General features: G+C 44.3%; 1 protein-coding gene across 2 annotated transcripts in view; it reads right to left on the bottom strand.

Annotated features, from left to right (window-relative positions):
• LOC308097977 (multidrug resistance-associated protein 1-like) overlaps positions 1–13,666 on the bottom strand; it is an 85,221-nt gene that overhangs the window by 2,459 nt on the left and 69,096 nt on the right. For both annotated transcript variants that reach the window (XM_080446168.1, XM_080446169.1), the window contains exons 24-30: positions 11,183–11,382; positions 8,631–8,757; positions 7,950–8,051; positions 4,494–4,640; positions 2,887–3,045; positions 1,998–2,164; positions 1,212–1,406 (exon numbers count right to left, since the gene is read on the bottom strand). In XM_080446168.1, coding sequence (XP_080302294.1) covers positions 1,212–1,406; positions 1,998–2,164; positions 2,887–3,045; positions 4,494–4,640; positions 7,950–8,051; positions 8,631–8,757; positions 11,183–11,382 — 1,097 coding nt within the window. The remainder of the gene's footprint in view (positions 1–1,211; positions 1,407–1,997; positions 2,165–2,886; positions 3,046–4,493; positions 4,641–7,949; positions 8,052–8,630; positions 8,758–11,182; positions 11,383–13,666) is intronic.

Genomic DNA, 13,666 nt, shown 5'->3' with positions numbered 1-13,666 from the left:
TCACTAAATACCAGCCGCTCCTCCATACCATCACAGAGCTAGGCTATAGGTGCAATATATTTGTGTTTATCTTTGGCAGCCTAGGACATGTACATAGGTTGGTTGTAAGAGGCTAGGACATGTACATAGGTTGGTTGTAAGAGGCTAGGACATGTACATAGGTTGGTTGTAAGAGGCTAGGACATGTACATAGGTTGGTTGTAAGAGGCTAGGACATGTACATAGGTTGGTTGTAAGAGGCTAGGACATGTACATAGGTTGGTTGTAAGAGGCTAGGACATGTACATAGGTTGTGTGTAGGAGGCTAGGACATGTACATAGGTTGGTTGTAAGAGGCTAGGACATGTACATAGGTTGGTTGTAAGAGGCTAGGACATGTACATAGGTTGGTTGTAAGAGCCTAGGACATGTACATAGGTTGGTTGTAAGAGCCTAGGACATGTACATAGGTTGGTTGTAAGAGCCTAGGACATGTACATAGGTTGGTTGTAAGAGCCTAGGACATGTACATAGGTTGGTTGTAAGAGGCTAGGACATGTACATAGGTTGGTTGTAAGAGGCTAGGACATGTACATAGGTTGGTTGTAAGAGGCTAGGACATGTACATAGGTTGGTTGTAAGAGGCTAGGACATGTACATAGGTTGGTTGTAAGAGGCTAGGACATGTACATAGGTTGGTTGTAAGAGGCTAGGACATGTACATAGGTTGGTTGTAAGAGGCTAGGACATGTACATAGGTTGGTTGTAAGAGGCTAGGACATGTACATAGGTTGGTTGTAAGAGGCTAGGACATGTACATAGGTTGGTTGTAAGAGCCTAGGACATGTACATAGGTTGGTTGTAAGAGCCTAGGACATGTACATAGGTTGGTTGTAAGAGCCTAGGACATGTACATAGGTTGGTTTTAAGAGGCTTCCAACAACTTGGGATGCCAAAAAAAAGCAGCTAAACGGCTTGCAAAGTTCTGTGGAATCTCTTCTACTATCGGTAGCCGCCAAATATGGCGAAGACGCTGTTATTTGTACCCTTAAGGGTGTGGGGGTATTTGTCCATGATTTGCTGACTGTACATTTTTTACAGAACCTTGTAATATTTGTGTCCTTGTATTGCATCTCTTATGTGGACATAAATAAATGATTAAATGTGTGTGTGTGCGTGTGCGTGTGTGTGTGTGTGTGTGTGTGTGTGTGTGTGTGTGTGTGTGTCTCTACCTGGTATAGTCCATGATAGTGTTCAGTCTGTGAGCGATGGTGAGGACAGTACAGTCCTCAAACTGCGTGCGGATGGTGGACTGGATCAGGTTGTCTGTCTCCATGTCCACAGCGGCTGTGGCTTCGTCCAGGACCAGGATCTTGGTCTTCCTCAGCAGGGCTCTGGCCAGACACACCAGCTGCCTCTGACCCAGACTAGAGAGAGGGAGGGGGGGGAGAGAGAGAGAGAGAGAGAGAGAGGGAGAGGGAGAGAGAGAGATCCATTTAGTTTTAGTCATATTTTAGTCATCTGAAATGTTTTAGATTTTGTCTAGTTTTAATCGACTAAATATCATAAGATTATAGTCGACTAAATCTACAGTTGATTTAGTCGACTATAGTGTATTTTGGCAACCCTTGGTGGTGTCGTAATGATTTTACTGATTTTACACTTGGTTGCATGCTGAAAATAACAGATCTACAAGCTCACAACGCATCGCATACAGTAGATCTGCTATTTTCAGAGCGCAACACCCGAGCGCAACCAAGCATAAAATGACTTGTCTTTTAGTTCTGCTGGATCTCTTCTCCACTAGATCCCTCACTAACATTTTAGTCTAGTTTTTATTTGTTGATGAAATTGTCAAAATATTTAATCTTAGTTTGAGTCATCGTAGCTTAGTTATTATTTCGTTTTTATTTAGTTTTCGTCAGTGAAAAAAGGTAAGACGACGAACATTTTTTGTCATAGTTTTAGTCGACGAAATCAACACTGGTAGACAGACAGACAGACAGACATATTGGTACCTGAGGTTCTCTCCTCCTTCAGAACATTCGTGGTTCAGTTTGTCGGGCAGACCTGAGACAAAGGTCTTGAGGTGAGCCAGCTCCAGAGCTCTCCACACCTCCTCGTCAGAGTAGCCATCGAACGGGTCCAAGTTCATCCTCAGAGAGCCAGAAAACAACACTGGGTCCTACGGGGAGGGAGGACAACGTCACACTGTGTGTGTGTGTGTGTGTGTGTGTGTGTGTGTGTGTGTGTGTGTGTGTGTGTGTGTGTGTGTGTGTGAGAAATGATCAAGGATGCAACAGAGTCATAGAGGAGATGATTCTGGCAGGTTCTGTACTCCTTTATAGAGTTGAAAGACACAATGAACAATAAGAATATTTTAATCACATCGATAGTCATGTTGACATTAACCCATTAAGAACGCATGTCATTTTAGATGTCTTTGGCTATAAAAAAAAATTAGCAGATCTACAAGCTCATAGTGCAAACAGAGCGCAACTTTTGGTGAAACTTTTTGCAAATCTTTGAATATATATTCTACAAATGTGTTCTAAATCTTAACCGTTTTTTGAAAAAACTTATGTTGCTATAATATCAGTGGTTCTCAAACCTTTTTCATGTCAAGGACCACCCAAAATTATATGTATTTGGCCGCGGACCCCCATCTCAAAATATGTTGTTCCAGCGACCCCCCCCAGAAGATTTCACTGTAAAAACTGCAAAAACTTTCCATATATATATTTTTTTGCAGATCTACAAGCTTGTACATCTGCTATTTTTGAATAGCCAAAGTATAAAAATGATTAAAGTGGTTACACAGATGCGTTCCCAGTTGGAATGGGTTGAAATACATCAATATCAATAGGACAGCTGTAATAGGTCAAAACCTCATCACGGTGCACTGACCTGTGGTATGATGGTGATCCTGGAGCGCAGCTCGTGCAGGCCCAGCGTAGCGATGTCCACTCCGTCGATCAGGATGCATCCTTCTGACGCCTCGATGATGCGGAACAGTCCCAGCGTGAGGGAGGACTTCCCTGCTCCCGTACGCCCCACAATGCCCACCTGATGGACACAACACAACAAAGACCGTTATGGAACAAGACCCTTCACTCATTTCACTGACAATGACGTGGTTTTGACGTGTGTCGCTAGATGGCGCTCTTCACTAACCCTATGAGTCACCATGTGACTCCCAGTGGAGCAGGGAAGCAAGACATCACGCGATCGCAAAAGAACACACAGGCACCGTCCACTTCCTTGTTATTCCATTTGGGAAAAAAACAAAATTTTCTGGCCTCCCTGGTTTTCCTCAGCATTTTTGGCGAGACATGCTATATTCAACGGCCAATAACTAGCGAATGGAGGGTCGCGAAGAAATATTTTTTTTTCTCGCTGTAAGCTCAGAGAAATCTATGTGTTTAGCAGCAACGCTCGGGGATCGATCGTACTGGAGATAAATATTCTGTGACTAGTTGAAAGTTAAGGTAAAACAAAAAAATCACTGGCAGGGGCCGAATTATTTATTTATTTACTCCAGCAGTCAATGAGTTAAAAGGTCAGCTCAGTGATATCTTGTTTTAAAATAAGTGTTAAATAGCTCTATCTATATTCTGATAGTAGTCATTGCTATAGAGTGTTTGTTCAGTAACAGGAGTCCCCCCCCCCTGTGCCCCCCCCCCCCCCCGTCTCTCCTCCTCTTTTGTGAACAGAAAATACAATGTCTGGTCGGGCGGGATACCTACATTTTATCCAATTTCTGTGTATGTAAGATACTGTGGCAAATACCCCGTTAACAGCAGCAACAGTGTGTGAGCTCTACTTTAACAGCAGCAACAGTGTGTGAGCTCTACTTTAACACTTCGGGTGCCAGAGGTTTATTAAAATATTATACGTTGAGTGCCGGGATATTTTACCATTTTTGAACCTTTTTCAAGTAGTCACAAAATATTTTCAGTGATCACCGTCCTCACGGTGATCCCCTCATTACACACATACAGGTCTCGTACAATCGGGGGGAAAAAATTTAAAACATTCGGTAATCCGTTCCATAGTTGCAGCCAGTTGAAAATAGTCAAAAATACATTGTAAAAAAAAAAGTACACAGGAGCCGAGATACAGGCTTTTGAAGTCATAAGTTAACCAGGAAGTGGATTGGAGTCTAAAGGTCCTTACACACCGGCGAATGTGGCGAATATACGCAAAATTCGGACTCGTTCCGAATAATTAAAAGACGCTTTTTCGCTTCGCTTTTCCGCTTTTTCGCGCCATGTACGCTTGCATTGACTTTATAAGGTTTTTAAAAAAAGCGTATTATTCGCACGAAAAAATCGCCCCGGTGTGTAAGGACCTTAAATCTTCGAAAAATTATATCTCCTGGTGCTGTGAAGGAAAAAAAATAATAATATTTTTTTTCAAAAACGTAAATATAAGTTTTTGGCACTCAGAGGGTGAATTTGCAAAAACGTATATATACGTTTTTGGCACCCAATGTGTTAAGACATAAGTGGTACCTTCTCCCCTCCCTGGATGGACACGGTGATGTTCCTGATGGCCAGCTCCTGGTCCTCTCGGTAGCGCAGGCCAAAGTCTCTGATCTCTATGAAGCCTGCTGTGGGCCAGCCTGGGGGCAAGGTGGAGGGGTCGTGACTCCACGCTGCCTGGTGGACGGAGAGGACACACACACACACACACACACACACACACACACACATTGAGAGAAGTTCACAGGTACTCCACCAGGGGGAGTTCCTGTCCTGTGACCTCGTTCCCCCCAGATTCAGAACACTCAAGGGTGTTTTTATACAGCCACCAGCCAGTGGAATGCCTGGCCTGTTGATGTGAAGTATCTGGTTTCACCACCATGGTTTAACGGTGCGTTCACACGGGCAGATTAAAAGATACACGCAACCATTCATTTTCAATGGAAACCAGCGACATGAAGATACAAAGATACATCCCGCGTTTGTAGCTGTAGCTCTATAGCCACAAAGATACAAATTCAAGTTGAGCTGGGGTTCAACTTCCAGATACAAAAATACAAAACTACAACTGTACTCTACTCTACAACGCCGATGCGTTGAGCAACACAGATTATTGCTTTTACTGTGTGATTGTCATGTTTTGCTGTATGGACCCTGAGTCTGAAATAAAGATTGAATTGAAAATACAAAGCAACACAGATACAAAGCAACACAGATACAAAGCAACACAGATACAAAGCAACACAGATACAAAGCAACACAGATACAAAGATGCTGTCTATTTTTGTATCTTTTAATCTGCCCGTGTGAACGCACCATCAGGGTGATCTTAAATCATGGCTCCACACTAATTGGAATTAACAACACTAGTTCTTAGGACCCCCGGCCTCCCTCGTAAGAAGTAAGGAAAAGTCTATGGTATTAATTTATCTCCCCCCCCCTAATGTTAGTTAGTTACTTTAGAAATCCCACCGAAATATCAGATTATCAATTGAACCCCAAGCTTTCCCCTGTTTCATACCGTACCTCTTTCTCTGTGTCTCTCCACTGTAACACTAATAGTTTCATACCTCTTTCTCTGTGTCTCTCCACTGTAACACTAATAGTTTCATAGCTCTTTCTCTGTGTCTCTCCACTGTAACACTAATAGTTTCATACCTCTTTCTCTGTGTCTCTCCACTGTAACACTAATAGTTTCATACCTCTTTCTCTGCGTCTCTCCACTGTAACACTAATAGTTTCATACCTCTTTCTCTGCGTCTCTCCACTGTAACACCAATAGTTTCATACCTCTTTCTCTGCGTCTCTCCACTGTAACACTAATAGTTTCATACCTCTTTCTCTGTGTCTCTCCACTGTAACACTGATAGTTTCATACCTCTTTCTCTGTGTCTCTCCACTGTAACACTGATAGTTTCATACCTCTTTCTCTGTGTCTCTCCACTGTAACACTAATAGTTTCATACCTCTTTCTCTGTGTCTCTCCACTGTAACACTAATAGTTTCATACCTCTTTCTCTGTGTCTCTCCACTGTAACACTAATAGTTTCATACCTCTTTCTCTGTGTCTCTCCACTGTAACACTAATAGTTTCATACCTCTTTCTCTGTGTCTCTCCACTGTAACACTAATAGTTTCATACCTCTTTCTCTGCGTCTCTCCACTGTAACACTAATAGTTTCATACCTCTTTCTCTGCGTCTCTCCACTGTAACACCAATAGTTTCATACCTCTTTCTCTGCGTCTCTCCACTGTAACACTAATAGTTTCATACCTCTTTCTCTGTGTCTCTCCACTGTAACACTAATAGTTTCATACCTCTTTCTCTGTGTCTCTCCACTGTAACACTGATAGTTTCATACCTCTTTCTCTGTGTCTCTCCACTGTAACACTAATAGTTTCATACCTCTTTCTCTGTGTCTCTCCACTGTAACACTAATAGTTTCATACCTCTTTCTCTGTGTCTCTCCACTGTAACAATAATAGTTTCATACCTCTTTCTCTGTGTCTCTCCACTGTAACACTAATAGTTTCATACCTCTTTCTCTGTGTCTCTCCACTGTAACACTAATAGTTTCATACCTCTTTCTCTGTGTCTCTCCACCGTAACACTAATAGTTTCATACCTCTTTCTCTGTGTCTCTCCACTGTAACACTAATAGTTTCATACCTCTTTCTCTGTGTCTCTCCACTGTAACACTAATAGTTTCATACCTCTTTCTCTGTGTATCTCCACTGTAACACTAATAGTTTCATATCTCTTTCTCTGTGTCTCTCCACTGTAACACTAATAGTTTCAAACCTCTTTCTCTGTGTCTCTCCACTGTAACACTAATAGTTTCATAGCTCTTTCTCTGTGTCTCTCCACTGTAACACCAATAGTTTCATACCTATTTCTCTGTGTCTCTCCACTGTAACACTAATAGTTTCATACCTCTTTCTCTGTGTCTCTCCACTGTAACACTAATAGTTTCATAGCTCTTTCTCTGTGTCTCTCCACTGTAACACCAATAGTTTCATACCTATTTCTCTGTGTCTCTCCACTGTAACACTAATAGTTTCATACCTCTTTCTCTGTGTCTCTCCACTGTAACACTAATAGTTTCATACCTCTTTCTCTGTGTCTCTCCAATGTAACACTAATAGTTTCATACCTCTTTCTCTGTGTCTCTCCACTGTAACACTAATAGTTTCATAGCTCTTTCTCTGTGTCTCTCCACTGTAACACTAATAGTTTCATAGCTCTTTCTCTGTGTCTCTCCACTGTAACACTAATAGTTTCATACCTCTTTCTCTGTGTCTCTCCACTGTAACACTAATAGTTTCATAGCTCTTTCTCTGTGTCTCTCCACTGTAACACTAATAGTTTCATACCTCTTTCTCTGTGTCTCTCCACTGTAACACTAATAGTTTCATACCTCTTTCTCTGTGTCTCTCCACTGTAACACTAATAGTTTCATGGCTCTTTCTCTGTGTCTCTCCACTGTAACACTAATAGTTTCATACCTCTTTCTCTGCGTCTCTCCACTGTAACACTAATAGTTTCATAACTCTTTCTCTGTGTCTCTCCACTGTAACACTAATAGTTTCATACCTCTTTCTCTGTGTCTCTCCACTGTAACACTAATAGTTTCATAACTCTTTCTCTGTGTCTCTCCACTGTAACACTAATAGTTTCATAACTCTTTCTCTGTGTCTCTCCACTGTAACACTAATAGTTTCATACCTCTTTCTCTGTGTCTCTCCACTGTAACACTAATAGTTTCATACCTCTTTCTCTGTGTCTCTCCACTGTAACACTAATAGTTTCATAACTCTTTCTCTGTGTCTCTCCACTGTAACACTAATAGTTTCATACCTCTTTCTCTGTGTCTCTCCACTGTAACACTAATAGTTTCATACCTCTTTCTCTGTGTCTCTCCACTGTAACACTAATAGTTTCATACCTCTCTCAATCTCTCCATTGTAACAGTGTTAGTGTCATACCTCTTTCTCTGTGTCTCCGTATTCCTTCACCCTCTCCACAGCTACGATGTTTGTTTCCACATCAGAAGACATCCTCACCAGCCATGACAGAGAGGCTGTCAGCTACACAGACAATAGTCATGATGAGGAACACAACACATGCTTTAGTGGCTGAAGATGCTTCAAATGTACTATATAAATAAAGTTTATTTATTTATTATTACTTCATAAATATACAAGAGTGTACGAAAGCAGTAAAAATAGCAGATCGACACGCTCACAACGCGTTGCACCGCGCCACGTCGATCTGCTATATTCTGCTATATATTTTTTTTTACATTAACCACTTGAACCCTATTATCCCTATTCTGAAGAGAACTTAAGCCAAAAATAGCAGATCTACAAGCTCACAACGCCTCGCGCCGCGAGGCGTTGTGAGCTTGTAGATCGGCTATTTTCGGCAAAGAGGTTTGGTCTATGAAATCTATGAAAATAAAATTGTATACAGTATGTAGTGGGTGGTCCCTGCTTCATCTCTCTTTCAGCTAGGGGGTCCTTGGGCTGAAAAACGTAGAAGAGCCCTGATATAGGGTTTAAGTGGTTAATAAAACAGCAACGTTGTGTGTGTGTGCGTGTGCGTGAGCGTGAGCGTGTGCGTGAGCGTGAGCGTGAGCGTGTATGTGTGTGTGTGTGTGTGTGTACCTGCAGAGCGTAGGAGATGGACAGGCCCATGATCCCAGGACTCAGGCTCTCTCTGGCCATCACAGCGAACAGAGCGGCAAACGACACGATGCAGTTCCCCACAAACTCCAGACGCACTGCCATCCACCTTTTGATTGAATATTTTATTAGGCAAAACATTTTAAACAGCACAGTTACATTTAAAATACTTTGTCTAACAGGTCCGTTCATGAAAGTCCTTGCGGGCTTGTTTCCAATGAGGGCCTTGGTATTCAATTCATAGACATATATAGTGGCACCACAGTTTGAATATCAATACAAAAAAATACAGAAAAAGATAACACTATGCACAACAAAAAATAAAAAAGGGAAACAAAAAAACTATATGTACAAGAACAGGGGGGGGGGTCTTCTGTCTAACGGGAAAATGGTACTAACTCCTCTTTTGGCCTCCAGAAAGATTTTTTAGGGCTGGGAGTTTTTTAGGGAGTTTTTCGGGCTGTTTTAAATGAGCCCAACGAACTGCATTTTTTGAGGGATGGGGTTAGACTATTCCAATCCAGGGTGGCAGTGCTGTAGAAGGAGAATTTGCCCATGTTTGTTTTATGGGTGGGTGGTACCAGATTGTTGTTAACGCTCCCTCTAGTATTGGGACTGTGGGTGTCGCTAACTTTTTGGAGGTATTTACTCAGATATGTGGGAATAGGGGGCATATCGGGCAAATTTGCATTTACAATTTTGAAGACCAGTCGAAATTTTGGGTTGCTTAACCCTGCATTCCACCCTGAGCCAGCCTAGGCTGGCAAAGTGAGTGGGAGAGAGGTGGGTCATGGGCCCCAGTCCGAGAAGTAGTCGAATCAGTTTATTTTGAGAGGTTTGAAGCTTAGTCTTCAGTGACACTGAGGTGTTGGAGTACCAAGAGGAGCAAGCATAGTCAAAAAGGGGCTGAATCAGGGCCCCTGAGAGGGTCCTGAGGGCCGGAGGGTTGACAAAAGAGGAAACTCTGCCCATAAATCTGGTTCTCTGGTTTACTTTTGACCACCTTTGTTGCCATGCTTTCACCTGTCAGGTATTTGTAAAGAATACATCCCACATAGGTAATCTCTTCTTTGCTAGATATCGACTTTGACCTTGAAATCATTTACATCCATCTGTCTGAGGGAATGTTTGGTCCCAAAGAGAATGGATTCAGTTTCTCACACACACACACACACACACACACACACACACACACACACACACACACACACACACACACACACACACACACACACACACACACACACACACACACACACACACACACACACACACACACACACACACACACACACATATTTTAACCCATTGAGACCAGGAAAGCATCTGCCACTTTAACCATTATCTTATAGACCAATTATTTGTTTACCAACATTGAGACTGGACACACAGGTGATTGTTTCACGCAATCAATTCTCAGCCTGTTGTTTCGGGGTGCGTTGGTTTCAGCACACCCCAACCCCCTCATGTGTGTTGGCTAGTGAGGCGTGTCCTAGCGAGACCTGACAGAATGGGTTTCATTTGAAACCAGTATGACGTTTGGAGCCAATGTGACGTCGTCTGTTAAGGGGTCTACAGTTTGGCTATCAAAAAATCATGAACAATGTCTTCTAAATCCTTACAGTAAAAAAAAAGAAAAACACTTATGTTGCTATAATCAGTGGTTCTCAAACCTTTTCATGTCAAGGGCCCTCAAAATGATATGTATTTGGCCGCGGACCCCCATCTCAAAATATGTTGTTCCAGGGACCCCTCAGAAGCAAAGATTTGAGTTAAAAAAATGTTGCTTTAAAAATATATATATTCAAAGATTTGCAAAAATGTTCAGGATAATTTGATGACCGGCTGCGGTTCCGGTAGGAGACACACAGAGTCTCCTTTGTGTCTCCTACCGGACCCACTGCCTACCGGTCCGCTGGTCATCAAATTATTGGCTTAGGAATGAGAGAAAAACTAAAAGAGATCCATGAATTCAAGTCTCCATGGGGTGACTAATCAATAGAAAAAAAAATTAACTATCCCTTTAACACATCGGGTGCCAGAATTTTATAATAACAGATTACGTTCGGTGCCAGAAATCTCACCGTCTGCAACGCTGCGCTGTTTAGAGCTGTGGACTCCACGGCAAGCACACGCACGTAAACAATGCATGCGTGCACAGCAATGGATGGTCCTGGCTAAAGCCTGGAACAACAACATGTCTCATGCGAGTCACCGTTGCGGAGCGATCTCGCATCGAGAATGACTTGTTTTGCCCGTTTTTTAAGGAGATACAGAGGTTTTTAGCAAGATAGAATGGAAGCGGATGGGAGCCAGATTTTTTTGGCAAGGTGATCCATCTGTCCCTTCCTTCTTAGAGTGTTCATGGGTGATTCCAGGGCTGCTCCAGCCCCCCCCCCCCCCCCCCGTGTGGAAAAAAACAAAAAGTCTGAAAACACGGTTTGAACCGTGTTTGGCACCAAAGCGCTACTCTGTGAAAACACGGTTTGAACCGTGTTCGGCACCCGATGTGTTAACACCTGGGCATGGCTCACCTGTTGGCCACGATGCTGGGGTAGTAGGCTCTCTGGTTGTGGTCGACGCGATGGTCGCTCTCGCGGATGAAGCGCTCCTGCTCCCCGAAGGCCCGGATGACGCTGGTGCCCAGCAGGGTCTCACTGAAGTGTGTGTAGACCGGAGAGCGGCTCACCGACTCCAGACGCTTCAGCTGACGAGACGACGCCACGTAGAACCTCTGGAGAGAGAGAGAGAGAGAGAGAGAGAGAGAGAGAGGATGGATTAAACACATTTAGACCAGACAGACCCACATAGAACCTCTGCAGAGGAGAGAGAGGATGGATTAACGAGAGTTATGCATATAACTAAGGTTCTACGAATTCCGGATGACCGCCAGAGGCAGTGTTTTCAACACCTGGATATCCATCACGCGCTCGCGTATGGGTCGAATATTAATACCAACAAAGTCACTCGTGACCTGTGTGCACGCACGCCACCTATATAGGGGCGGGGCACACAGCGTTCATCCTCCTGAAATCTTTTCGTCGAGAATGAGATTCCGAGTGACAGTCAACTCTGGCGGTCATCCGGAATTCGTAGAACCTTAGTTATATGCATAACTCTCGTTCTACTTCATTCCTACTGACCGCCAGAGGCAGTGTTTTCAACACCTGGATGACTAATACCAACATAGTCACGAGGAATCTGCGCTTACCGATGTCGGTTTGCAGATAGAATAAACAGACAACACCACAGCCGTCGCCACAGGATGCGAGACGGCCAGGTTGACTATATATAGGAGCGGGCAAAAGCCCCTGAAAGATGAAGCCCATTCGGCTGCATCTCCTGGCCTGCTCCAAGCCTGTATCACTGAGGGAGAGGCTCTGGCAACACCCGGTCAAGAAAGGCCTTGGGGGAACCTAGAGGCCCCCTGAAGACGTACATTTGCCTGAACGCAGCAATGAAAGTCTCCATTAAGCCAAGGCACAGCTGTGCCCTTCCTCACAGAGAAATACAACCAAACTCCAGCCATCACAGCTATGTCCTGCCACAGAGCCCGGACGGGACACAATAGGCAGGTACTAGAATGCAGTTGCTCCACCTCTGGTTGAGGAGCAAACTAACAAATCAATAGGCTAGCTGACGTGAAATGCAGAAAGCCTCTGGGGACGTAAGGAGGGGTCGGCCATATGGTAAACCCAGACCCATCGGAGTCCCACTTTAACAGTCTCTGGCAATGGCCAGGGCATGAAGCCCATCTACTCACTTTTGCAGATGAAGCAGTGAGGACAAAGAGTACTAGCAGATAGTCATCTGAGAGCAGCCCGATGTACCGGCTGGGGACAAAGCTTCCAATACTACAGGCAAGCATCATGAAGGCACCCATGCAACCTGTGGGGGCCACACGCGGAGAGCATCTCAATGGTAGAGAGGCTGAACCCTCTATCTAACATCATCCGCAGATATCTAGGGCAGCATAAGCACAGAGCAACGCTCCAACCTATGCAGTGGCCCTTGTCCCGACTAGAGCACAGTCTACACTCGCTGGCGTGCAACGCCCTGGTGTACGATGCACAACAATCCAGTAATTTTCGGACAATAAGTTTTGAATTTCAGTGGTCAATGACGCAGCCAAAGGTTAGGAGTGAGGATGCCACATGCACCTCCCCCCCCCTAACTGTGACAGGAGATCTTGTCCCTGTGGAGAGGCCAAGGCACTTCATTGAGAAGCTGCAGTAGGCCAAAGCATCTAGCCCTAACGGACTGGTCTGTCCCGGAAGGGAGACCTACAGTCAACAACGCGTTATGCCCTCAAGGCTAACGGTACTACCGCTCTGCCATACCTATGCACGTGATCCGAACTGCTATCGGATCCAAGAGGCTTCCAGTGGGAAACAAGTCCGCAGCCTGGACTGTACACCCAACAAGCGCATTGCTATGAAATTTGCAAGATGAGGCAAGGTCCACGAAAGGAGCTTCCAAGCCTCCTGCAGAGACTGAATGGGTCAAGCGCCCCAGAAGGCAGACTGTTGACATATTGTGTTACTGAACACGGCATAAACATCCTGAGGGCCAGGTGCACTGCACGCAGGTCCAGTGCATTAGCGACACTGGCTGGATACCCTCACCATTCTGTTGCAGTCTTGGGGTTCGAGGCCCAAGCCACAAAATATATATGCACCTTTGTACATGCGTGAAATTTGTCCGCTGTATTTATTTACCCATCCTAGAACTACTAGGAGCAGTGAGCAGCCATTCTCCGGCGCTCATGGGGCAATTAGGGGCTCAGACAGGGACACACATCGACCCACTTCTGGCCTCCGTCACATTCCAGCCGCTGTGGCATGGCCCTAGTTAGCAGATCAGAGACTAACACCGTGGCCATGAGCAACGGTCATCCAGCTCGACAGCTTCATCTAGTGACACCACCAGAGAAGCAATGCTCACAGTTTACCGTTTAGGCGTCTAGCAGGCGCTCTTAATCCGGATCGACTTACAGTAAGGTAATGTAAGTAAAGTAA

This window comes from Gymnoscopelus braueri (assembly GCF_963280865.1).
Source record: "Gymnoscopelus braueri genome assembly, chromosome: 13".
NCBI classification, from domain to species: Eukaryota; Metazoa; Chordata; class Actinopteri; order Myctophiformes; family Myctophidae; genus Gymnoscopelus; species Gymnoscopelus braueri.
Note: the sequence above shows the minus strand (reverse complement) of the source record. Positions and strands in the feature narration are given on the sequence as shown.